The sequence below is a fragment of the Zootoca vivipara genome, chromosome 4 (genome assembly GCF_963506605.1).
Source record: "Zootoca vivipara chromosome 4, rZooViv1.1, whole genome shotgun sequence".
Lineage (NCBI taxonomy): Eukaryota > Metazoa > Chordata > Lepidosauria > Squamata > Lacertidae > Zootoca > Zootoca vivipara.
This window is the reverse complement of record NC_083279.1, coordinates 80,643,215-80,670,207: the sequence shown is the minus strand read 5'-3', so window position 1 is coordinate 80,670,207 and position 26,993 is coordinate 80,643,215. Positions and strand designations below refer to the sequence as shown.

The following is a 26,993-nucleotide window of genomic DNA, read 5'->3' as shown; positions in this document are numbered from 1 at the left end:
ATATGCTTAATTGGGGCCCCATTCTTCCTGATTAACAGTGGTATAGATTCCTTATGAAAACCTGCATTCAGATGTATGAAGATGCCCTATAGGTACCTACAAAGAGATGCAGCTCTATCCATAGCGACATCAATAGAGAGGCTTCCAAAACTGGCTTTCAGCAACATGTTATTTTTGTGTTTTTTGTTTTTGTTTTTAAATATACCTAGGCTCAGTTGTGCAGGTTTTTCTTGGCTGAAACTTCTGTTGCACTCTAAAGACTGGATCCTACATTTAGGTTTGAGAGTTTAAATAAACCAAAAGCATAGGAGTTGTGCACCTTTTATGGCATGCTTCCTAAAGCAGTTCAGCAGTATGTCAGTCTTAGAAGTCATGTGCCTAAACACACCCCTTTTTTGTTTTTAGATATGGGAATACTTGGTTGGGAGAGCACTCCATTGTCTTGAACACACATGTAGCTTCCTTCTGGTACAGTTGTAATGTTCCTGATCTCAAAGCCACAGCCTCTCCCTCTCCTGTCTATTATTTGCTTTAGGCATGGCGTGGTGTTAGATCTGCATCAACACTAACCAGTTTCATAACCAGCGTTTGCAGATCCAGTTCAACCCCTGGTTTCAAACTGGTTACACAGGAAAATCTGGTTGGCATTAGCCATGGTTGGTGAAGATGCAGACATAATGCTTCACCATGGTTAAAATAAAGGCAGTGGAGTAAGGATTCATGAGAGGGAATGGGGAGGGAACATGTTAAACCAACCAGCAGCATGGTCAGGAGATCAGGAATGTGATAAATTATACTTAATAATTGGTTAAGTTATCAGTCTGAGAGTTGCTAGGTTTGGGAAATAGGAAGACTGAACAAAATAAATATATTGGATGAGGAAGTGATTGTGCTATACAGGATAATCAGGACTATTGCTGATACACAGATTTCTGCTTATAATTGCTCATGTATATAATATTAAGGTGTCTTTTTTTCTCTCCACTGTCATCAAATCTTGCCTGTGTTTCTTTATTCCAGTTTTATTGTCTATATTTTTTTTAAATAAAATTTATTTTGCTCCTCGAAAGAAGGCTTGGTGACTTAATGATTGCCATTAAATTAATATCCGGTTCCATAAAATGCCTCACAAGATTTTAAAACCAATTTGATCCTACCCTTATATTAAAACTGGTTATCACACCAAAACACTCTAGAGCCCAGAGGCGGAAGTTGTGTGGCCCTCCAGATGTTGAACTACAACTTCCATCATCATGGACCGTGGGCCATGCTGGCTGGGGCTGATGGGAGCTAGAGCCACAAGAACATCTGGAGTTCAGCAGGTTCTCTGCTGCTCTAGCACCTATTTGCTAAAAAATATCTGCTTTCTGTGGTATTTAGAAAGCCTTTCTGTGCTATGGAAGTGCTCTCCATATACCAGAGATGGGGAAGCTGTGGCCCTCTATGTGTTGTTGGACTGAAATCCCCACCATTCCCTGACCCTTGGCTATGCTAGGTGGGGCAGATGGGAACTGGGAATCCAATAATATCTAGACGGCCAGCAGGGAGGGGTGGTGCTCTGCCCTTGAACTTCTGGCAGTGGCATTGTGATTGCTTACCCAGTGCAGGTGGAACTGGGGAGTGGTGAGGTCTGATCTGGTCCAATGCTGGATTGGCTCCACTGGCATGCACATACACTGCCCAAGCCTCACCTGCTAAGAGGCAGGGACACTGCTGCTAGGAAGCCAGGTTCATGGCTCCCCCTCCTTGCCTATACTACGGTATGCTGCTGCGTCTCACCAAGGCACCTGCTGCCACAAGCCCAAAGTGGCAAGAGACAGCAGCAGGGTAGATACACGTGTCCCACTCTGTGACATCTGAGACTGCCAGCAGACAATTCCAGGCTTGGGGTTCTTTCCTCCATGAGACCCTCCTGCGTGACCCAGAGATTCCGCAGCAGAGCAGCCAAGACTGGTGGGGAGAGAGTTTGCCACCACCCTTCGTAACTCCTGTCCGTTGTCTTCCTTAGTTGAAATATTCGTTTAGTCAGCAGGATATCCAAATGGCTAATTAAAGCAAATACAGCAACTGTTGTCCCAGCTGCGCCATTCTGGGTCACTGGCTCTTACTGGGAGTGGAGGTGCAGGGAGCTCAGCCTAGTGTGGTGTGTTATGGCAGGAGCGTTGGAATGGCTCTGTGGCCCCACACCACACCTGGCCAAGCCCCAAGAGCACGGTGGCCTCCACCCCGACCCTGGGCTGCCTCACCAGCTGCTACTCTCCAGATCAATAAAGAGGCCCATGAGAGTGTTGAGGTGGTCCCTCCCTGGCCTTTTCACCACTTCAGAACCCATTCTGTGGAATTGGAGCATTTTGCCAAAATACGCATCACTTAAAATGTGCTGATGTTTGCCATTTTATTTCCCCTTCACCCAGCTTAGAAAAGTTCTCTTGGACCCCCTTGCGGTCCATTTTGGCACATGTATCGTGTGTCAATTTGTCATGAGATCCTTGGAAGAAGGGCAGGCTTTAAATATAAAATTTAAAAAGGCTTTCCATTCTAGGCTTGTGCAATCAATTGTGCAACAAAGTACAAAGTCACTCCCACGAAAAAACAAAGCGACTTGAGCTTAGCACTACGCTGGCTACACAAGCCCGTTATGTAGCTTCCTTCATTGCACAATGGTAAATTGCACAGTTCTTTGGATCCTGGCCATGGCATATGCTAAATTATTGTCCTAAGCTTTTGAAAATTCAGTTTATTGCCTGGCTAGATTTATTGGGTTAATTCAAAAGCCGTCAGGGGGATGGAGGGGAGAAAAAGGGGTCCTGTAGGTAGACGGGTCAGGGGAGATTGGAGATCCCTATCAAGTGGTGCTGACTAGACTCCCATTTCCCCCCACTATTCATGTGGAGCTGGGGTGGTACTCTGAGCACACAGCTGTGAGTGTGACAGCAATTTGCTCCCCTGCATTCTTTTGTCTTTGTTCAATCCTTGTCCTTTGGGCTAGTATAATAAAAGTGCTTTAGTAAGCAGGGTCAAATAGGATGTGCCAGTTGCAAACGTGAAATGGGACTATAGGCTGTGATTATGGGCTCTAATGTCTGATGAATCCTCCTTAATCACATGATATGAACTAATGTCACCATTTTATTATAAAACAAACAATTGTGCTCAGCTATGGGAAGGAATAGAATGGATGACAGCTGCATTTTTAAACGTTTTGTTTAAGCAAGTACAGCATGGCTGGTTTAGACAACAAGGAAAAATGAAGTCGAAATAATTGCAGATATTTTTAGTTGAAGGTCCATATTTTTAGGGCTGCTTTTTGTGTCCGTCCCTTTACAGTTTTTTGATTAGGAACTGTGGAGTTGCGAAACTGAAATTCAAGTATTAAAATGTCTTGCTGGTTTGCTTAACTTGTGTGTTCAAAACATTTCTGCATACAGTGTTGCTTTAAAAAACAACAACTGGTGCTATGCTATAGATCATGTTGCGTTGCTTTTGTGCTGTGTATTTTTAAGATGGCAAAGAGATGTGAGCTGCAGTTTTTGCTGTGCGGTTGACATGGCTTCCTTTATCCCGACCACTGTCATTTTTGAGAGCCAGTTCACCCATGAATCACCAACTGATCGGTTGAGGGAGAATTGCCATTCAATTAGCATTTAAAGGTGAATTTACAAAATTCGCATTTTCTGAAACAGTATGTGAACAGAAACATATCTATTCTGCGAAATTCTCACCTGGATTTCGCAGTGCAGTTCTCCAAACAAGTAATGTGTACAAAAATGTGTACACAATGATAAAGTGTGCATATAAATGCATATATTAGAGAAAATAGCAAAAAAAAAATACATTTGGGGGGGGATTGTTTCACAAAAATGTATACACCATGCAAAATTGCATATAGAAATGTGTACGGTGGGAGCAATTCACAAAAATGTGAAAAATACTTTTCATTAAAAAAAATAGCCAAGTGATTTAGAAATGTGGAGAACTGCACTGAAGTTTGGGGAAATGAGAAATGGAGAGAACAGAAACTGGCATATCTGCTTTTCCCTGCCTGCTGATGAGCTAAATCAAGTGAGGCTTTGCATGTTAGCTAGCATGATAAGTCGTAAATTATGAGGCAACAAATGCGCATATGAACCGGCTCTCTATCTCTAGTGGTGCATTTAGCCTCACCAGAAGGTAAATCACATAAATAAATGGTAATCACATAAATAAATTGTAATTGTGTTCACAGTGAAAGGCTGGAAGTGACCCCCATTAGAAGGGGGGGTAGCTAGTTCAGTTCCATCCTTCTGCCCACCTGTGGTGTGCTTTAAATCACCTATCCTATCCCTAATTTATAGGGAAATGGCAGGGCAAAAACTAGGTGGTTTCACCATAATGTCTAGTTGTGTTAGGGATTGCCAACCTTTTTGGGAAATGGGAGGTTCTGGCAGGCGCCCCTGAGTTATGCCCTAGAAAACATGACTATGCATAAACCTACAAAATAATCACGACTAAGATGCATTTAGCTTTAATTGATGCCTGCTTGTTTTTGTAAATTTTTGATTTAGTTTTTGGAAACAAAACAGCACACAAGTACAAGAAAACCAGTAGTTATTGTGGCTTAGTCAAGACATAGCCCTAAACAATCCTGGTTTGGATAAGGCAAGTGCAAATCCTAGTTTGCTGATTTGGATACAATGACCACCTATAGCCTATGGAAAATGAAGCAGTCTCGGAAAGACCTGGAGAAGGAGGAAGAGCATACAAGTTGAAAGTTGTTTCCATTCTCCCTCTTGAAGGTTTTCCCATTCCTGCAAATGAATTATGCCACTAAAATGCCCAAGAAAGCCAATTAAAATAACAGGGTTTCATTTTCTGTCCCTGCCAACTCTACAATTCTGGCTCAATTATTCTGCCTGGTTAAGGTGGATTGTTTCAAAGCATCATCACTTACGTACTTCCAGGGGTGGCCAGGAGATGTAGTCCAGCAACATCTGGAGAACATCAGGCTGAAGAAGGCTACACTAAGCCTTTCATTCCAACAGCTGGCCGAGAGAGAGGCAAGTGGTACATTTGGTTCAGTGGATCCCTTCTGTTATTCAGAAATGAAGTGGGAGGTGCTTTCTACCTCCATTTTGTCCGAAGGAAAAGCTTAACCTGTTCTATGTTGTGCATTGCAGGTTGCTGTTAAGGAGGCAGGAACAGGGCTGGGGAAGAACCATAGCTCAGCGGTAGAGCACCTGCCTTGCATGGAGGGCTCAGGTTCAATCCCCATCATGTCCAGCCAGGTAGGACTGGCAAATAGGAAGCGCTGCTGGGTTCCTCCCACCTTTGCTCCTGGTGTAAAAATCTTCATTCCCACCCAGCCTTGTTTCTGATATAGATCTTCACCCACACCACCTTTGTTGGTGGGGATGGACGGACGAGCATTTTGTGGTTCCCCTCAGGTGCCAAAATGTATTGGGCAGTACAGTGGTACCTCTACTTACGAATTTAATGTGTTCCGAACGCACATTTGCAAGTCGAAAAAATTGTAAGTCGAATCCCATAGGAATGCATTGGGAGAAAAAATTCGTAAGTAGAAGCAACCCTATCTAAAAATTCGTACCGTAAGTAGAAAAAATCCTATCTAAACTGCATCCAAGATGGCGGACGGAGTTCCATTCGTAAGTAGAAACATTCGTAAGTAGAGGTACCACTGTATAGACAGAAGTGAGCTAGATGAAACAATGGTGTGCAAGGCAGATTTCTGTGTTGCTAAAAAAACCGCCAACCTTGTTCAAAATTCCTCCTATATATTGATTTTTTTTAAAAAAAAAAATATTACATCGCTGCTAACAACAATGCTATATATAGGAAAGCAGGCGTGGAAAACTTGTTGTAAAAAATATTTCATCATCTATGCAGAGTTAGGGCCCAGTTGGATGTGTGACCAAAGACCCATCTACCTCCATTCACATATAAAGCAGGGTATATAAAGCGGTTGGAGGATGGATGGCGGCTAATGGATTGAAGTTGAATCCTGACAAGACAGAAGTACTGTTTTTGGGGGACAGGAGGCGGGCAGGTGTGGAGGACTCCCTGGTCTTGAATGGGGTAACTGTGCCCCTGAAGGACCAGGTGCGCAGCCTGGGAGTCATTTTGGACTCACAGCTGCCCATGGAGGCACAGGTTAATTCTGTGTCCAGGGCGGCTGTCTACCAGCTCCATCTGGTACGCAGGCTCAGACCCTACCTGCCCGCGGACTGTCCCGCCAGAGTGGTGCATGCTCTGGTTATCTCCCGCTTGGACTACTGCAATGCGCTCTACGTGGGGCTACCTTTGAAGGTGACCCGGAAACTGCAATTAATCCAGAATGCGGCAGCTAGACTAGTGACTGGGAGTGGCCGCCGGGACCACATAACACTGGTCCTGAGAGATCTACACTGGCTCCCAGTACGTTTCCGAGCACAATTCAAAGTGTTGGTACTGACCTTTAAAGCCCTAAACGGCCTCGGTCCTTTATACCTGAAGGAGCATCTCCACCCCCACCATTCAGCCCGGACACTGAGATCCAGCACCGAGGGCCTTCTGGTGGTTCCCTCATTGCGAGAAGTGAGGTTACCGGGAACCAGACAGAGAGCCTTCTCGGTAGTGGCACCTGCCCTGTGGAACACCCTCCCAGCAGATGTCAAGGCAATAAGTAACTATTTTACTTTTAGAAGACAACTGAAGGCGGCCCTGTTTAGGGAAGTTTTTAATGTTTGATGCTGTACTGTTTTTAATATTCGGTTGGAAGCCGCCCAGAGTGCCTGGGGAAACCCAGTCAGATGGGCGGGGTATAAATAGTAAATTATTATTATAATATGGTTTTTATTGGGGGGGGGGAAGCTGTAGGTATGGAGAGGAGCTAAACCAAGGTGGGAAACATATTTCAGCCAAACGGCTGCCTGTGCTTGTGGGAAGGCCAGAGGGGACAGTGGGTGGAGCAATGGGTGGGACTCTTACCTTTGCACATTAGGCTAAATCTCAACCACACAAAAGTCACACACGCCCTCTATTTTTCATCCAGGCAGGAGGCTTTTGGACAGTCTGAAGAAACATTCCTAGCAGGGAGGATGTGAAGTACAGTGGTGCCTCGACCTACGAATTTAATCCGTTCCAAAGGCACCTTTGTAGGTCGAAAAAATCGTAAGTTGAAAAACACCATTGGAAACGCGATTTCCCATAGGAATGCATTGGAAACAGAAAAATTCGTAAGTTGAAGCAACCCTATCTAAAAAGTCGTAAGCGGGCGGCCATTACCCCCATTCGTAAGTCGAAAAATTCGGTTGTCAAGTCGAGGTACCACTGTATAATCAATACTAGGTGTGGCCAGGGGAGAGTCCTGAGGGATGGGCAGAGAGTCCTGGGGGCCATTTGTAGCCCCTGGCGCTGAGGTTCCCGATCCTTGAGCTAAACCTCACCTGCCCCCACCAGTTTCATTGGTCTCTTTTCCTCCAAGCTCGACTTAGTTGGGGTAGCAGACCTAAGGCTAGTATCTGAAGCAAAGGTGCAATGGGAAATAAGGTAGGGGCTGGTCCGGGGCTCCTCACCTGTGCAACCTTGTTGATTTAACTTTAGTCCCCCACCTCTGCTGGCCTGCTTTACACAGGACAGTCCTTTGTTTGAATGAGTCCTCTCTTTGAAGGGCTGTTTGGTCCAAGTCCAGTTTAAAGAGCAAGTTCTGTAATAAGGGAGACCTGTAAGCGCCTCGAAGTTGCCCATCAACAATTGGTGCCTGAACAGCAGACTATGTGTGCACACAGCACACCTTCCCCATTAGTATTCCCTCCCCCCCCCCAAAAAAAATTGCATCTACATGCACAAATTAACATACCGGTATGTGCTTTTTTATGCAAATGTGTCTCTTCTGTCCAATGTAAGATGCATTGTGCTTCAGCCCAAACGGGGCCTGCACCATGGCAAAATGAACGTCAGCTGCAAGGCATGTGGTAGGAGGGCTACATTTTGAAGAAAAGATAATGCAAGGAAATTTTAACCTCTCTTTCTTAGTAGTGTGTGTTTGTGTGTCAGTGCGGGTGGAAAAGTGAAGTGGCTTGGAAGAAGAAGAAGAAGAAGAAGAAGAAGAAGAAGAAGAAGAAGAAGAAGAAGAAGAAGAAGAAGAAGAAGAAGAAGAAGAAGAAGAAGAAGAAGAAGAAGAAGAAGAAGACAGCCACTGAATGAAAAAAAATGTGTTTCCTGTACTTCTAACAAGGAATAACCCATGCTGCATTCATAATAAAAACAATAATTGCTAATTATTAGTGTTTGTGTAGACCAACATGCACAACATCATGCATAAGAACACAAGCAGAGCAGTGCTGGATCAGGCCAATGGCCCATCTAATCCAGCATCCTGTTCTCTCAGTGGCCAACCAGGTACCTGTGGGAAACTTGCAAACGGCTGACATTCTGAGGCACAGCTGCCTCTGACTGTGACATCATGGCTGGTAGCAATTGATAGCCTTATCCTCTGTAAATTTTTCCAGTCCTCCTTTGAAGCCATCTAATTTGGTTATTTCCATATTCGTAATTGCATATAAAATTCAAAAGCATTAGTTTTGAAACACAGACTAAGGAAGTGAAGACAGAAAGTTCTCAGAAGTCTAGAAATGAAGATAATGCCCTTCTGCCAGGAGGAGGCAGGCGTAATATTAATTCCTTTTTCAGGGTAATGTGTTCATTTAATGTTGCATGAACTGAGAAGAATGTAGCGTAATTCTTTTAAACTGCCGTGGTTCTGGCATCTCCCAGCCTGTGAAAATATCTAGCTAACGCAAATGTTTTCAGTTGAATTGGCCTGTCATTTCCCACAACTTTTCGCAGCTGTGACTTTGCCCAGATGATCCCCAGTTGAGCTTTGGTTGCTGACGTCTGCGGTTTGTGCAAAATACAGTCCGCTATCACAACACATACACCCTCCAGGTCTCTGGCAATTCAAACACATTCGCCTTTAGTCTCTGCTCAAAGCAGCAAAATGTTATTTTTGCTTTTAAGTCTATTTGAACATTTCACACTACAAAGCATGGACTCATAGTTCCTGTGTGTGATGTTTTTTTCTTATTTTGCTTGGGGTGACTTTTATTCTCATGGGCATCTTGAAAATGGGTTTATTTCAGGACGTTTTCATTACTTCTAGAAAGAAGAACTGAATCTATAAAATTGTGCAGCTTTTAAAACAACAACAACTACGTCCCACGTAATTTGTGACTCTTAATATGTGATGCTTGCTGTCCAACACAAGGAATGGTTTTTGTTTGTTTGAAAGGACACAAGTTAATGGATGCAATTTAAGACTCATTTTCCTGGGAAAGTGGAAAATCCAGGCTGAACTGAAGCTGAACATTAGTTCTCCCCTGCCTGCTCTTGTTTTGTTCTGCAGGGTAAAACATTTCCAACACAGCTGTTCCTTTAAAAGATTTGTCTTTGCAAACCTGTCTTGCTCAAAGCTTTGGAATGGACAAAGTTCAATACAAAAAGCTTCTTTAAATGTGAATTGTTTCTGAATACTGATTGTATGAAAGGAAGCCAGTGTCTTAGCCATGGGCATAGCTAGGATTTATGTTGGCATGGGCAGGACGCCCACCTGTCACCATCCTCTGTCTGGTTCTGTCTAGAAGATTCGGAATTAAATCTCTCCCCAACAGTTGTCTTCAATTACTTCCTTTTGACCCCAAGTGCTCAGAAAAATCTGTCAAAATCTTCAATCATTTGAAAACAAGGGAGCTAAATAAAAAATTAACACCAGGGAGTACCTTTCATACGGTTAACGAGTATATTTTGCAAAATTACGAGGAACGCACCTTTTTCCATCTTATTTTAAAAATCTAAACTAAAACAAGTTTTATTGGATTTCCTGAAAACCTTTTCAGCACTTCCTTCTGAATTTCCTCCTTTTCCCCCAATGCATTTTTTCCTGTGTACAACTCAGTTAAAGGTAAAGGGACCCCTGACCATTAGGTCCAGTCGTGACCGACTCTGGGGTTGCGCGCTCATCTCGCATTATTGGCCAAGGGAGCCGGTGTATAGCTTCCAGGTCATGTGGCCAGCATGACAAAGCCGTTTCTGGCAAACCAGAGCAGCACATGGAAACGCCGTTTACCTTCCCGCTGTAGCGGTTCCTATTTATCTACTTGCATTTTGATGTGCTTTCGAACTGCTAGGTTGGCAGGAGCTGGGACCAAGCAACGGGAGCTCACCCCGTCACAGGGATTCGACCCCCAACCTTCTGATCAGCAAGCCCTAGGCTCAGTGGTTTAACCACAGCGCCACCTGGGTCCCGTACAACTCAGTTAGCATGGCCCATTTAGATACTCCCCTGTCACTGTCAACCTTAGGCAGGTCTTCACTCTAAACAAGGTGCTGAATGACTGCTCTTGGTGCATGGCTGAGCAAGAGAGATGGAACAGAGCCTTTTTTGAGGTGGGTTAAAGATTTTTATTTACTTACTTGATTTAAGGAGGGGGGGCCCAACCCATGGTCTTAGCACAGAGACTTTGGCCTGCACAAGGGGTCTGCATGCCTCCACAAATGCTCTGGATCAGGTATAGGCAAACTCGGCCTTCCAGATGTTTTGGGACTACAATTCCCACCATCCCTGACCACTGGTCCTGCTAGCTAGGGATCATAGGAGTTGTAGGCCAAAAACATCTGGAGGGCCGCAGTTTGCCTGTGCCTGCTCTGGAGGGTTGAGGAGGAAACCCATAATAGATTGAGGTCGGGGAGGCAAGGGACAAAAAGTCCCATTGTGCAGGTCAAAATCCAGCTTGGTTGGATGGAACCCTATGTATTCTTTGGCAGTAGTTTTTGTACAGGGTACAAGACCTGAGTGGCTTCCTGCCATTCACATGCCATTGGAAGTGGCGTTGGGATTTCTTCTAGGCAGTGGCATTGTAGGCAGTCCTTTCCTGGTGTGTGCAAGAATGCCGCTCTCCTAGACCACCACATGGCAGCTGAGAGGAATGGGGATTTCGCTTTGCCACTAAGAACCATGTTATGAACGTGTAAGCTCAGAGGACCCCTTGTACATCAAGGAAGGGGGAACCTGTGGCCCACTGATGTTGGTGGACTTAACTTCCATCAGCACCAGGCAGCCTGGCCAGTAGTCAGGAATACAGGAGTTGGGAGTCCAAATTTGTGTACCGCCTGTCAGGCTTCAGGGAATCTGATCCCCCTCCCTCACAGCCAGCTGCCAGTAAATGAACTACAAGAAGCTCTTACCAAGGTCTTTTCAATATTCACAGAGAGACGTAGAAATGCCATCTCTCGGATAACGGTGTTGCTCCAAGTAAAGCCCCACCCCCTCCATCTCTCCTATTATACGTCATCCCTACGTTGGCGGATCTGTGCTTTCTGCCTCTGCGCTTTCTATTCTCCTACTTTCAACACCCGCCGGGTCCTCGATTGTTTTCTAAAGACACTGAGACTTGTCAGCTGTCCCTCTCCTAGTGCTTCTTCCTGCTGCTCCCCCAATATTTCCCAGCTTCTTCCCTCTGCAGCCTCTGAACTGACCTTCTGCAAACCACTGTTCTAAATCTCTACTGTCTTCTCTTGGAAGTGCAGGAGGATGGGGGCGGTCTCCATTCCAACCTCAGTCCAGTCCCTGACAGCAGGTAGCAGCAGCACTGCATCCCAGCTCCCCACTACCAGGTCTTTTGCAAATCTGACCAGGGAATGGGTGCTGCACAAAAATCCCTTCTTCTCCAGGATCCGTTTCAAGTCATGTGGTGAGTCTTCCTCAAAGTCTCCTCCTCTTACCACGTCTTCATCGACTTCTGCATCTTAAGCCATTGGTTTCCAAAAGAAGAAGAAGAGTTTGGATTTGATATCCCGCTTTATCACTACCCAAAGGAGTCTCAAAGCGGCTAACATTCTCCTTTCCCTTCCTCCCCCCCAACAAACACTCTGTGAGGTGAGTGGGGCTGAGAGACTTTAGAGAAGTATGACTAGCCCAAGGTCACCCAGCAGCTGCATGTGGAGGAGTGGAGACGCGAACCCGGTTCCCCAGATTACGAGTCCACTGCTCTTAACCACTACACCACACTGGCTCTGCTTCCAAAGGGTCTGCTTCCAAAGACTTGTGGCTAGCTAAACTCACTGGCCCCTTCGTAGGGTGGTTGCGCGTCCGCTTTTTACAGAGCACAGTCCTCTATTTGAAGGGCTGCCTTGTCCAAGTCTGGTTTGAAGATAATCGGAAGAGGGGGGGAGCAGAGGACTCCAAGTTGCTCAGTAGCTATCAAGAATATAAGGAGATCTTGCAGGCTATTGCTATTTTCATTTGGGATTCAATCATATGCCAGCAAGCTCAGCTTGCACAATTATACATAGATGTTAAGAGACACAGCTGCTATGGAAAACAGTGTGCTTCTTTGCCCTTCTTTATTATGTGTAAGTGGTTGCCCTACGTTCTGACATAACATTTGCAGTCTGGGGGACCCTGTGCAGAAAGTCCTTTCTGTGCTCCCTGCATTCTGGGGATTCATTGGGGAAGCAATTACAGCTTAGTTCTTTTCCATGCCTGTATCACGGAAAGCGAGGGAAGGAAATTCTTTGAGGGTTCCTCTCTCACGTTCTGACTTCTGCTTTGCGGTGTGGGAATAAATGATACTACAATAGCTCCCACACAATAACCTCAGGGCAGGCCCTTTTATTGTCTTCCTGCACTGGAAGCAACAACAGTAAGTTACTTCCTAGAGTTGGAGGTAAGCGTTCTCTCTATGTCAGACAAATGCAACCTGAGAGGAGTTCCCATGGAATCCTGGGAGCTGTAGTTTAAGGGTGCTGGGAGTTGTAGCCCTGTCAAGGATAAACTATGGCTCCCGAGATTTTCTGGGGGAAGCTATCTGCTTTAAATGTGCTTTCAATGTATGCTGTAGAGGTGACCATGATGTAAAGCTCTAGGGACGTTGTTTGTGCTACTTGAAGAAGAAGAAACAGCTGCTGCAGCAACCAATGGGATGGGTGCGTGGAAATGTCATTTATAAGAGACAGCGTTATGGTACAAAAGTTTATTTAGTAACAGTTTTGTAAACATTTGAGGTAAATGAACATGGACACCAACTGGTTCTCACATAATTAATCCACAAGGCACTTCTTCAAAGACAGCACTTGGAACAGTTTGGTGCTTTTTTTGCATGATTACAAGTCCCTGACTGCCCAGAAAACTCTCTCCTTCCTTGTTGGGAGGTTCGGTGATGTTGAAGGTCATGTGTGCTTCGAGTGACATAAATGAGCAGACCTTCTGATGCAATCCGATTCTCCAGTGGAAATACATTGTGTTAAGAGGGGATATATCTCCTGCTTCAAAATTGCACACACTTATTTCAAATGCAGTAAGCCTGTAATTTACACGGGAGTTACATTCTGGAGATTGCACCTAAAGCCAGAATCACATATAGTCAAAACTCATTGGAGTCAATGATGAGTGGAATTACAATAAGTCTCCCCTCCCCCACCCCGGACGCCCACCCCCTTTTACTTTTTACTTTTTTCCTCAGTGCATAAAGCTGAATGTGTTAACCATGCGTAAATTGTGGGCTTACTGTATACCAACAGTTGTGAAATGCCAGAAATCAAAGAGTATCATAACTAAACATTTTTTTTATAATAATAATATCCAAACCTGCATAGCTGTGTCTGTCTCATGGGAATAATTTATACGTGTACAAAAGGTTTCACAAGAAATATCTCTGTGAGCAAATAAAACTGGCATGTTGTTTGTAGCAAGGAAACAAAATCTTCCACATGGGAACAATGCAGAGATTCTAAAACAAAAACCCAGGAGGGGGCTGTTGCTTCAAATGATGGTGACAACTTGTCCCGTAACAGCTGGACCCTGAACATACATATACGTTCCATTAATTGCAAATAAACTTTCACATATAGGCTTCAAGACTTATCACGAAATTCCCACACAGGGGACTTGTGGGAAGGCACACATGTAAATCACAACTTGAGATGCATGCATCCTAACTATTAACATAGTATCATTGGTGCTTTAGAGGGGTACATAGGCAAGAGGAAGACAGCCCCTGCTTCCAAGGAGCTTACAATTTAAAATAATGGGGAAGCGGAGGTGGGGGGCGGGAAGCAGACGAGAAGGGGGAGACAAAGGTAGGAATTATGTGATGCTCTACATGGGATATTCCCATTATGGTCTGCTTGTGGAATTAACACAAATTCCTTCAGGAAAATTCAATGTCTGGATTTCGTCCTGTTAGGATGCGATCCTGAGCACACTGATGCACCAGCTACACATGTCCATTCAAAGGCAGCATTCAGACACAACATAGGATGCCTTTTCTCTATAACCAGGCCTTTGCCCTTTAACTATCTGTGGCCTTTTAGAAAGTGGGTGGGGTGCTTTTAATGCATTTCTAGCCCCCCCCCCTGTTTTAATGTATCTATGGTGGGGTGTTTGTTTGTTTGTTTGTTTGTTTGTTTGTAAGTCATGTTGGGTTGCCTTGTGCAAGATAAAGCAACTCACACACTTAATAAAATAAATAAAATAACAAATGGTTAACGATCTACATGTTACAGAAGTGGATCTATGTTCTGAATAACAGATAGCCCTGAACAACTGTAGTATGACACAAAGGGGCAGGTGCCACTTCAAGGGGAGAAGTAGCAGGAGGGATGGGGTGGATGAGTGCTGAACGTTCCTCTACATGTTCTGCCCCCCTCATCTCCTCTATTCACTTATTCCCAACCAGGCTTATCTCTTGCCTTGGAGCCTAGCTGGGGGGACGGGGGACAGGACTGGTGGACTTACTTGGGAGCATCTGCTTGGCATGTAGAAGATTCCAGCCTCAATCCCTAATATCTCCAGGTACTACAGGGAATGTCCCCTTTCTGAAAACCTGCACGCTGCTGCCAATCAGTGTAGACAATACTGAGCTAGATGGACTCGGCATAAGGAAGTTTCCTATGCTGCCATCTTTCCTAGCTTGAATCTGCCCCCATCTTGCTACTTTACCTACGCTGGGTGCAACCAATCTTCTAAAACACAGCTCCGCTTCTGTTGTGAATAGTTTGACCTAAGAACAGCTTCACATGGGATTCCCATTATTGTTCAAATTGTAGGCAGCTTACGATGACAATTGATGGTGGCTCTGGGATGGCTGTGCACCCCCATTTAAACCAAATGACACATTTCAATAGGGCTCAGATGAACACCATAATAGGGATAGAGTTTTCTATCCAGCTACGCATTCCCATGAACAACACACTGAAATGAATTTCCTTGCACAAATCTCTCGCTGCTTAGGGCAATGAAGTTTCTCTCAGACCGTTACCATCCCCAACACATCTGTATGTGGGAAAACATATGTAATGATGTACATGTTTGAAAAAAACATTCTTTATGAATACCCATGATTGGAGGGGCAGCTTCCTGCTGTGAAACAAACACATGTGAGATACAGTTTTTGTACATGACTCTTCTATTTAGGGCGGGGAAACCCACTGTGTGAAGGGGCAATAATTTAATGTAAACTTCAGGAAACCGAATGATGAACAGAGCACACATTTCACAAGGGAGAGAATCCAGAGTACCTAAAAATATGTATATTTAAATACCCACCAGGATTTAAAAGTCAATAACATAATCAGCACACTAATAAGCAAAAAGAGATCAAACTGGAAAAGGTCCTAAAATACTGTTTCTATATCTATCTATCTATCTATCATCTATATCTATCTATCTATCTATCTATCTATCTATCTATCTATCTATCTATCTATCTATCATCTATCGGTTACTGACCGTTTTTTTAAAGCTAAGATGCTCCAAATCTCCCTTTCCTCTTTATAGTTTTGCCAAAACATGTTACAAGATATTTCAGTGACCTGAATTAGCTTGTGTCTTACAAGATGTTAAAATGGGCTGCATCTCCCCCCCCCCATGTGTAGCTTTATTAACTTTGTGGGGTAGCCTGGTGCTGATGTAAGGACTCCCTTGGCTTCTGATCAAAGCGGGCACAACTTTTTTCGTCTCTCCACTACAAAATTGGGTAGGGGGAGGGCTGTATGCTGATTAAAGGCTCCCTTGGGGGGAGATATTCCCACTGTTGTCCATAGTAATTCTTAAGCACCCTGCTGCTGTTGGTGAACTAAAAGCAAACAAACCCAAACCCTTCTACATATTATTGCATTGCTTTTCCCGTGCTTGATCACCTGGGAGAAATGTCCCAGTGGGGAAATCCCACCAATACATGGAGTACCAACGATGTTTGTTAGCATAACTCGGCAAGGGCGAGCAGGGAGCAGGGGGTTTCCTAGATTTCTTTGACAGGAAGGGGAGCAAGGTGTGAGAAATTTGGCAATGGCAAAGACATGAGTCGGCCAATGTTGCATATACTTCCAGTCGTAGGATATTTTTAAGTCTTACAGCTTCACTCTATGCCTGAATAGGTTGGTTTGCATCCAGTGGAAATTACCTGCAGGAAGGTCTACAAAGCTCGGTAGCAGAATAACACAATTTTTAGACCAGGGATGGGGAACCGGTGGCCCTGCAGATGTTGTTTGACTCCAACAGCCACCATTCCCGGCTACTGGCCCTATTGGTTGGGGCTGATGGGAGTCGGGAGTCCAAAAACATCTGGAGCGACAGAGGTTTCCCAAGCCCTGTTCCAGCACGGGGCAGTGCAGTTATATATAATTTAAGTTCCATTGAAGCAGATACAGTTTAAGGAAAGCAAAATCTGTGCAGGATCATGACCTGTGCCTCCGGTATGCTGCTTATGAATGCTGTACTTGTCAGTGGGATTTAAAAAGCTAGAGAGAGAGCGTTTCAAAACAACATATGAGCATATTAATGTCACTTTTTCATTTGATTAATTGGAAAACTCAGCTTCTTAAAAGTCACGTGTGAAAACACCCTTATATACATACTACTTTGAGAAACCTCTTCCAATATTGAGCCCCTCTAAAAGCTACAAGAGTTAATTGTCACCATACTCTCTTGTTTTGTTTTAATGACCAAAAAAACAAGGTAAATGAACACATTTACAACAGGATATGTTGTTTTTTCCCCAGCAGATGTTTCTTGAACTAATTGCTTTCTAAGTTGGTTGAAAGATATTAATTGAGGTGTTTTCTTGGTATTCGCGAACTGAACCCTTGCTCCTATTCTGCTTTTGGTTCTTAGTTGTGCTAATACTCTATGGCCTGTGTACATGTTATCTCAGTAAAAAGTAACAAATACTGGTATCTGATGCCAAAGTATTTCTCTATATCCTTCAAAGAGAGATGGAATTTATTTTAGTGAATTTAGAACAAGGCCTAGTTTGGAGTCCTACAACACTCCCCTGGGAGAAAGTCATATTGAACTCAAGGGGTCTTACTTTTGAGTTGAAATGCATAGGAGATAGTATATTAAAAAGCTTGGCATACAAAGCAATCTTTTAAGTAAGGCTTGGCCCATGTGGCCAAAGCAATAAATAAATGATGCTATAAAAAGTTTTCATTATTATTATTATTATTTTGTCGATACCTTTAACATTGCTTGGAATGTTGGCAGTGCAGGTTGCCGGGGGGGTGGGTGGGTTGCATTATCAGGGAGCCTAGGAAATTGTGAGTCAAATTCCATTCCAAGCTGTTAATTTACTCCTTTCCTGGGTACTCATTAAATAGAAAACCAGACTAATATTGGAGAAATCACTCTATTCCTTGAGATACATGAGTAGTACAGTGTGTACAAAGAACATTGAAGCAACTATCTTTCCCCCTTTTTATTTATTAATTTATTTAAATAAGATCTCTGGTGCTACCTTGGCAATCCGTTTTGTGTTACATTTCAGACAATATAGTATAAAAAGAAAAGAAGAGGCAAACGGAGTGCAGTTCTGTTCTCATTTCTGCTTATACAAGCCTGTTGACTTAATGCTGGCGTCAGCGACACTGCATAGGCAAACCCCGAGAGCAGAATGTCATCTATCATGATATATTGAGGCACTGCTTAGATGCCTTTAAAAAAGGGGATTAGACAAATCCATGCAGAATGGACCTATCAATGGCTATTAGTCATGATGGCTATAGGGGTACATCCAGATTCAGAGGCATCAGGGAACACAATTTGATTGTGGACCGACCGTGAGTGAGCATCTGATTGGTTGCTTTGGGAAGCAGCATGCTAGACTAGATAAACTTTTGGTCTGATCCAGACATTCTGGGCCGTTTCCAATGCTGCCGTTCCACTAGCACAGCAGAATTCCAAGTCTGCAAAAGATCACCCCCTCCTCTCCCCTGCAGCCCCTCCAGAAAAAGAACCCTCCAGAGCAGTTTTGGGGACAGGCAGAGAGAGGAGTGGAAGGGGAAATCCCATGTTGAGTGGAAGTCTCTTCCCACCCACCCTCACTGTTGGATACAACCTACTGTCTTTAAATATTCCTCTGATTTAGATTGCAATTGTATATTGCAGGGGTCAGCAAACTTTTTCAGCAGGGGGCCGGTCCACCGTCCCTCAGACCTTGTGGGGGGCCGGACTATATTTTGAAAAAAAATATGAACAAATTCCTATGCCCCACAAATAACCCAGAGATGCATTTTAAATAAAAGGACACATTATACTCATGTAAAAACATGCTGATTCCCGGACTGTCTGCGGGCCAGATTGAGAAGGCGATTGGGCCGCATCCAACCCCCAGGCCTTAGTTTGGGAACCCCATGTATATTGGCTTATTTGGAAATAAGCCTCATTGAACTCAGTGAGGCTTACTTCTGAGTAGGCATGTGCCACGTTGCGCTGTTAATTGATAGCACAGTGCACTTCACTTTACGTCTTCAAAAAAATGACATCTTTAGACTGGAATGAATAGATTCAGATAGTGGAAGACAAGTTGCCGCTTAGTCAAATAGGCACCAACATTTCTAGACAATAAAGTGGTTGGATGTGATTTACATATATGAGAAAAGCAAACACGTACTTAAGAAATACTAGATAAAACTGTTTTACACTGTACATTGGGCTTTGATCCTGAAAAAGTCAGTTGCACTTAGGTCCTGTTGAGATTGCAAATAACAAGACCAATGGATTTCAAAGGTACTTAAGCACAAACAACTTTCTGTGGTACAGGGCCTAATTTTTCATTTTGGAGATTTTTTTTTTAAATGCTGGAAATCAAACAGAAGCCAATTCCCATTTGTGAAAATGACCAGAGTCAATACAGAGAGAAAATAAAGATAAAACTAAAGGGCTAAGTTCATTAATTTGAAATACATGGGTTATTTTAAAAATCTTCAGGTGTGCACTGTAGTTTTAGTCTTTCAATTTCACTGTTTATTACTTTTGTCAAATACATTTTACAACAGCAGACCTCCCCCAAAAAATATCTTTTTAGGTTGAGATTGTAATCTGCTGCTTATTTTACTCACTCCACTGAAATCAAGTGTTTATGCCTCCTTTTAGATCAGTTGTGCCCTCAGTATTTTCCCCAACTAGCTCAAAAATATTTAGCCACCTAAAATGCACAGTCCTAGTTCATCCTATAGCTTTGTTCACAATAAGCATAAAATACTGGAACGGTTTCTTTGCTTTTCTGGGTTAAAAGCCAAAGTGTGCCATACCTTAAGATGTGTGTGCTTTATGTTCTTGTTATTGCATTTAGAGTTTCAGAAGCAATTTCAAGAAAGGTAACCAAAGGTTTTAAAAATACATAGATTTAAAATGTGTCTCCATGGTTTGGAAACACTTGTGTAGAATTTCAAGCTTGACACTTCCTCACAGAATTAAATGAAAAATGAACACTTCAGTCTACAGCAGGGGGTCACTCCAGACCCATTAGAAACTGACAATTTGTGAAGAGCAGAAAGCTGCCTTAAATTAACTGAAGACACCTAAACCTGCTTTTGTTTTCATTGTGAAGGGGAAAGATGATCTGCAGTTACCTTCAGAACTGACCCTATCATTAGGCAGAGTGAGGCAACAGCCTCTGGTGGCTGATGCTGAGAAGCAGCAGGGCCTTCTATTGGAGGTCAGAGATGTGCCTTTCCTGCATCCCTTAAACTAGTTTGCTCCCCTAAGATGTTGGGGAGGATGCTCTCCCATTGGCACCATTTTAGTAAGATTCAACTGCTAGTCTAGTCAACTTCTGTATGTGGAGTGGGAGATGGGCACCATCTTGTCCTTTGCCTCAGGCAGCAAAATGGCTTGGACTGGCCTTGGTTAGCTTCAGGTTTATGGAAGTGAGGTGAACAGGAAGAAGAATCCCCTCTGCCTACCAGAACTAAATGTGAGCCTGTGGAAGGAACTGTAACTGCGATGAGGGGCAGAATGAGATGACAGGTGACGACAAGGACTAAGCATTGCTTGTTGGGATATGTGATTACAACAGCATGTTCTCATTTGCTGCTAGCACCTATAATCTACGAAGGCCTCTTTTCCTCTCACATCATGATCTGGCTGCTATTGGTCCCTCGGCCGGTGGGCTGCGCTTTTGCCAACCCCGACCTATTAGAAAACGTTGGGGTTTTGTCCCGCCCCCACCCTCACCACCACTACAACCCACAGAGTGCAAGAACTGCAAGCTTCAAAGTTTGGGATCTTGGCCTCCCCTATATCCCCTTGTCCTGGGATTAAGCCTCCCTGCCCCCAGAATAGTTCCCCTTTACACTTTGCTACCTTCATCTTCTTACTCCTCCCGGCACAGGGAGTGGTCCAGTTACACGGCCAAGTCATCAGACCTGGCTCTGCTGCTGCTCGATTTACTAGCCCTGCTCAAGCGACGTGTGTCTATGAGCAGCGGTGGGTCGTGCATCTCCACCAAGGTGCAGGCAGCTGACATTGAGGACCCTTCCTCTTCACCTTCTCCATCCCACTTGCTGCCGCTTCCCCCACTCAGGCTGGTACTCAGGCTGCTGCTGTTGGCGGCAGCCACAGGCGACAGAGAAGGTGGAGGAGGGGGGTGCTCTCCGGGCTCCCCTTGCTCCGGGCGAGATTGTCGGAGGCTGCTGGGGGTGGAGGAGGCAGCTGAGCTGGAGCCTGCGAGTCTCCTCTGCTGCTCCATGGCCAAATTGGCCCAGTTGTGCTCATCAGCCAGTGCTTGGCTACTGAAGTAGGAGTTGTTGACGGGCGAAGGTGAAGGGATAGACGACATGGTTGCTATTGGGGTGGAGGCTGCCGTGTGCCTGATGGCTTTGTGCCTGTCCTCGCTGGCCAAAGGACCCCCAGGGTAGCCAGCCAGAGAGGTTGCAACAGAGGCTGGCTGTGGCCTGGAGGTAACGTCCGCATAGTGTGGCAACCCAGCTTGTTGAAAAACCAGTGGGGTGATGGTACGAGTTTCAGGCATGGTGATGGAGGTCGCAGTTGGCGGTGCTGCAGGTAGTGGCAAGGCTGAGTGGGAGGCAGGTTTGGAGTCCTCCACTTCTGAGGCTGGCATGATGGGGGTGAAGGTGGGTGCTGCATGGCTGTGTCTACTGGTCATACCCTGCTTGAATTTTTTCCATCCCAAGTGGTACATCTCAAACATGTTGAGTAGCAGAGAAAGGCAGGCCACCGCCAGCATGAAGATGATGAAGATGGTCTTCTCAGTGGGTCGCGAAATGAAACAATCTACAATGTTCGGGCAGGGCCAGCGGCCGCAACGGTAGAGTGGCTTCAACTCAAAGCCGTAAAGGAAGTACTGGCCCAAGATAAAGGCTATTTCAAAGAGAGTTTTGAAGATAATATTGAAAATGTAGGTGCGCAATAGAGCACCTGCAATGCGAATCCGGCCATGCTCATCGCGGACAGGTAATTTCTCCTCTTTCTGCAGTGGTGGCTGCTTGTCGTTGCTGCTGCTGCTGTTCTCGCCGCTGCCAATTTCTGCTTTTGATCCTTGCAGGAGACGGCTTGCTTCCCTGCCGTTTCCGGTGTTCCGAATCTCTTCTTCCTTCTCTTTTTTCTTTTCCTCCATGCGCACAATGTGGAGCACATGACCCAGGTATATGAGGGTCGGAGTGGAGACAAAGATGATCTGCAGCACCCAGAAGCGGATATGGGAGATGGGGAAGGCTTCGTCATAGCAGACATTCTCACAACCGGGTTGCTGGGTGTTGCATGTAAAATCTGATTGTTCATCTCCCCAGACCTCCTCAGCAGCCGCCCCCAGCACCAAGATCCTGAAGATAAACAGTACCGTCAGCCAAACTTTGCCAATAACTGTGGAGTGCTCTTGCGCATTCTCTAATAGTCTCCCCAGAAAGTTCCAGTCACCCATTGTTTCAGCTCTCTAACCTACAACAAGAACATTATAGCAGCATTATTACCAAAAATAAAAAAATAAAATCCCTGAGAAACTGGTAAGCAAACCACCCTTAAGCATTTCTGTGCAAGGCAATGTTTTCACAATAATACATTATTATCGTCAGTAAGAGTGGGAACATATAATCTAGGATATTAGGTTGAAAAACAATAAATTCATGATTTGTAGCTTTCCATTACAAAGGGTCCATAGCGCAGAAAATATGTAAACATATAACGAAGGGCAAATAATCACTCATAATAGCTCAGGAAGTGGGTGGTAGTTGTGGTGGTAACTGGAAATCACCACGGCTGAACCTTCACATATAAAAATAACTCTGTGAAAATGCTTTTTTAAAAAAAGACGTTTAAATATATATCGAATTTGCAATTAGCTCACCATTGCCATCTGGTGTCACATTTGTAAAGTGCACTTAAAACGCTATATTTGCAGCTGTATAACTGAGTCCTATGTACACAGTAACTAATATGGACCCAGAGTGCATATTTTATCAGAGTGATCTTAACAAGACAATTCTCAGTATCAAAGTATTTTAACTTGAGTGCTCCCACACACACACACTTGCAGTCAGTAGTACATTTCAGAAACATTTTTACCATGTGGTCAGCTGTAGGTCTAGATGGGAGTCTTTTGGGTACTATACTGTGGAAGCAGTTGCAGGTTGGAGCTCTTCACAGAATTACATCTTTGAACTTGCACATGAGCCCTTCAGACCTCCCAATTAAGCCCTGGAACACATGAGCTAATTGTGGGCTATACTCAGAAGGCTGTTTCACTAACAGTAGGTTCTGTACTCAACTCAACAACTTGTTTCAAACAAGAAGGGCCTGCAATAAAAGGTTGCTGTGTAGAGCAGTGGTTTTCAACCAGTGTGCCGTGGCACCCCGGGGTGCCTGAATGATGATCAGGGGTGTCACGGTAAACACTGGCCTCTGTCCCTCTTTCCTTTCCTCCCTCTGATGCCTTATCACATCTCTGCCTCCCAAAGGCTTGCACAGCTGTTTGTTGCAGCAGCCCTGGCTACAGGCTTCCCAGGCGAATGGTGCCTCTGGGGCTGGGCAGCGGGTGCTGGTTGTCAGGAGCTGAGGCGGCCTCGGAGTAAGCAAGCAAGTGGGCAAGGGAGCTGAGCCAGCCAGTCCACCAGCCCTTGCTGTTGGGAATGGACCAGACAAGTCCTAGGCCCCTGTGGGGCAGTGTGAGGAGGCACCTCTCTTTGGGACAGTAAAGAGACCAGGAGCGGCAGCAGTGGCTGCCCAGAGGACTCCAACGGAGAGGACACTTCACAAGGGAGGGTGTTCGAAAAGGGGTGAGGGGCATAGCTGCCAAGTCTCCCGTATTCCCCGGGAAACCCCCATTTTTCCAGCTGTTCCCAGCCGAAAAAATTGATTTTTTTGTTTTTTCCCGGTTTATTCTGGCGCGGCGGCCATTTTGGAACTGGACGGAGCATGCTCGGAAGCGACTTTTGATGCTGCTCTGTCCAGTTCCAAAATGGCTGCAGCGTGACTTCTGGTGTGGCAGCCATTTTGGAACTGGGCAGAGCAGCATCAAAAGTCGCTTCTGAGCATGCTCCGCCCAGTTCCAAAATGGAGGCAGCGCTACTTCCGGTCTGCTACTTCTGGTCCGATCCCTTATTTTTCAGGCAGGAACTTGGCAGGTATGGTGAGGGGCTGCCAGCTCTACAGGCAAGGGGTGACATCACTAGGCTCCTGAGCCCCACAGGGGTGCCGCAGAAAGAATGTAGTTGGTCAAGGGAGCCGTGGACTCAAAAAGGTTGGAAACCTCTGGTGTAGTGTTCAAAGTTCCAGCCAACCAGCTGTGTGCCCCTTTCTAGAATACTCCATTCCACCAGCCCTAAATTTCTGGTTCCCACCCCAACAGTCAGTCAGCTTTCCATTGGCATTGAAAGTGTTGCATCCTTACAGTATTTAGCTTTTGGGGCGGTTCTCTTCCCTCACTGCAGATTTCTTTTAAGTTGGCTAGTGGGTTGTTGTTGTTGTTGTTTTGTAGTTCTGCAAACTTTCGTGTTCCTCCAATCCTCTTGTGTAGTTTTGGCTGCATGAGCTCACTACCAGCATGCAGGATCACTATTGCAGCAATAATGGTGATCAGCACAATATGTCTGTAAAATCTTCAGATAATGCCCACTTCATTCCATCTGTGCATGACTTATCACAGATGTCTCAGACATAAAGGCTGCTCTTCTCTTGATATGGAAAGCACTTCATTTGGCTTCGGTTCCAGTTTCCAGCAGTAGACATTCCCGCTTCCCTTCCTGCTTCCCTGTCCCGTCCCCCCCAAATAAGTCAGTCCTGAGTGCTGGGAGACCCAGTGCTGGGCAGAGCTGATGGGAGTTGCCACTGTAGGTTGGCGTGAACCTGCATCAGCAAAGGGACAATGAAGGACCCTCCTTTGCATAAGTTTGTGGCACCTCTGCTCACACAACAGCATTTAAATAATAGCACAAAACCTACACATAGATATGATGAGCCCACCCACATTTCTTTGTTACTCTACATCAGGCATCCCCAAACCTCGACCCTCCAGATGTTTTGGACTACAGTTCCCATCTTCTCCAGCCACTGGTCCTGTTAGATAGGGATCATGGGAGTTGTAGACCAAAACATATGGAGGGCCGCAGTTTGGGGGTGCCTTCTCTATATGCTAGGAAACCGCTGACTAGCTTCAGCTTTTTTAAAGGTAAATTTATTTTATTTATCACATTTGCACCTTATCTTTCCTTCACAGAGCAGGGTCCACAAGGTTAGCCAGTTTTATCTTTGCTACAGAAGCTGAACTGAGAGATACTGTAGCTGAGGTGCCCAAATGTTCTCTGAGTGAGCAAGGATTCGAACCTTGTCTTCCTAGTCCAATACACTCACTCACTCACTCACTCACTCACTCACTCACTCACTCACTCACTCACTCTCTCCACTGTAAAAAAACAAAAACAAACAAACCACACATGTGGAATCAGTACATGGGGATCGCCTGCTAACTCTGCTCAGATCGCCTGCTCTGACTGCCGCTAGCCGAAATGCTTTCCTTGTGGGAAGGTTGCAGTGCACAAAACACCCAAGCCTAACTTCCAAACTTGCCAACCTGGTGCCTTCCAGTGTAATCCAAAACATTGGGAGGCCAGCACTTTGATGAATTGCTGGCACTCCTCTGCTTCTGTTTCAGCTAAACAATGATCACAAAATGGTCAGATTTAAACAGGGGAAAGCCTGTGGACCTCACACCTGGAGGGGTTATATCGTAGCTGACTCTTGTCAGTAGCCAGAGCAGCTTGAATTGTCAACAATTAAAGAGAAATACATTTATGTATTGCAGAATGCCAATGAGGGTTGAAGATCCTAAGAGGAATAACTACAAGAAAGCTCATAACTTGATAAGCAAAAGCTACCACTTGTTAGTTTATCTATTTCATAAAATTTATACACTGTCTGATTGTAAAAAAGAAATAAAAAAAATCCTCAAAGCATTTTACAAAAAGATAAAATAATAATTAAAAAATACGAGACTTTAAAACATACAAAAAGTTAAAATACTAAAACATGTTAAAATGCACATCAGGATTTCTAAGCATCTGGATAAGCTTGCCTAAACGATAATGTTTTTAAGAGGGATGTTTTAAATATTTTCTTTTTTCATGACTCTGGAAATGTGGGATTTTAAAATATTCCTCACTAAAGAGCGCATCAGAGGCAAAAAAAATTCAAACATAAACGAAGTTCCAGGCCCATCAGTTCTGCAGGCAATCCTGGTTTGAAAAATGTATTTGTATTAATTTCAGCAGAACACTGCTTCAACTATTTATTATTGTTAAAAGAGAAATCATATCAATCTCATTCAAAATACATAAACGGGAAAGAAAAGCCATTATTCAGTTTCTTTATCATATCATTTGTCATAGTGAAGAGGAAGCTGGCTCAGAACGAACTGCGCTCCAGGAGTACTTCATCTTTGCTTATTATAATCCCTAATATTTAATTGGGGGACTTAAAAAACCCTGCGATTAAAGCTTTACTTAAAGAATCAATTAGACAATCAAATCTTTATTAATGTTGCATGTATCAAACGACAGGACTTTCTTTGGAAGAAATCTACAATGTATATATTATTCCTTTAAATGTTTAATATCATTTAGTCAAATCAGGTTTTCTCTCCAAATACATTAAATAATTGTTTTGAGCTGTGAAATAAGCTTGAAAGTATGCCCCATATTAATGTTTAACAGCACGGTCCTAACCATGTCTACTTAAAAGTAAGTCCTATTGAATTCTGTGGGGCTTACTCCCAGGTAAACGGGGTAAGGATTGCAGCATTAATGCCAGTGGCACAATCTGTATCAGTTCCATGACACTTGTTCAGTTATTATTCCCTCTCTATAACGTCCAGGAAGCAGGATCAGAACAAAAACAGGCGCAATATGACCAAATGTTCTTCATACCCCCCTCTAGCAAATCTAGAAGGAAGAAAGTGATTCTTTTGGTAGAGACTGGCTTCAATTCAAAACTAATACTATATAGAGATTGGGGAAATATGTGAGTCTGCAGGTGCTTTTGGACTTCCTCGCCCCAGCCAGCATGGCCAGTGGCCAGGGGTAATGGGATTTGTAGTCCATCTATATCTGGAGGGCTACAGGTTCTCCAATTCTGGTGCAATGGAAATCTCAGAGCTTATGGGGGAAAGACTACCGGACACCAGGGGCTAATTAGACCTCCTCCGTGTGCATCTTCTTGTAACAATATCAAGAGT

At 44.4% G+C, this 26,993-nt stretch overlaps 1 protein-coding gene across 1 annotated transcript; it reads right to left on the bottom strand.

The window, feature by feature from the left end:
• Positions 1-20,654: 20,654 nt before the first annotated feature.
• Positions 20,655-22,190, bottom strand: GJA3 (gap junction protein alpha 3). The gene has a single exon (XM_035115175.1). The coding sequence runs from the start codon at positions 22,188-22,190 to the stop codon at positions 20,655-20,657; it is 1,536 nt and encodes a 511-aa protein (XP_034971066.1).
• Positions 22,191-26,993: the final 4,803 nt, after the last annotated feature.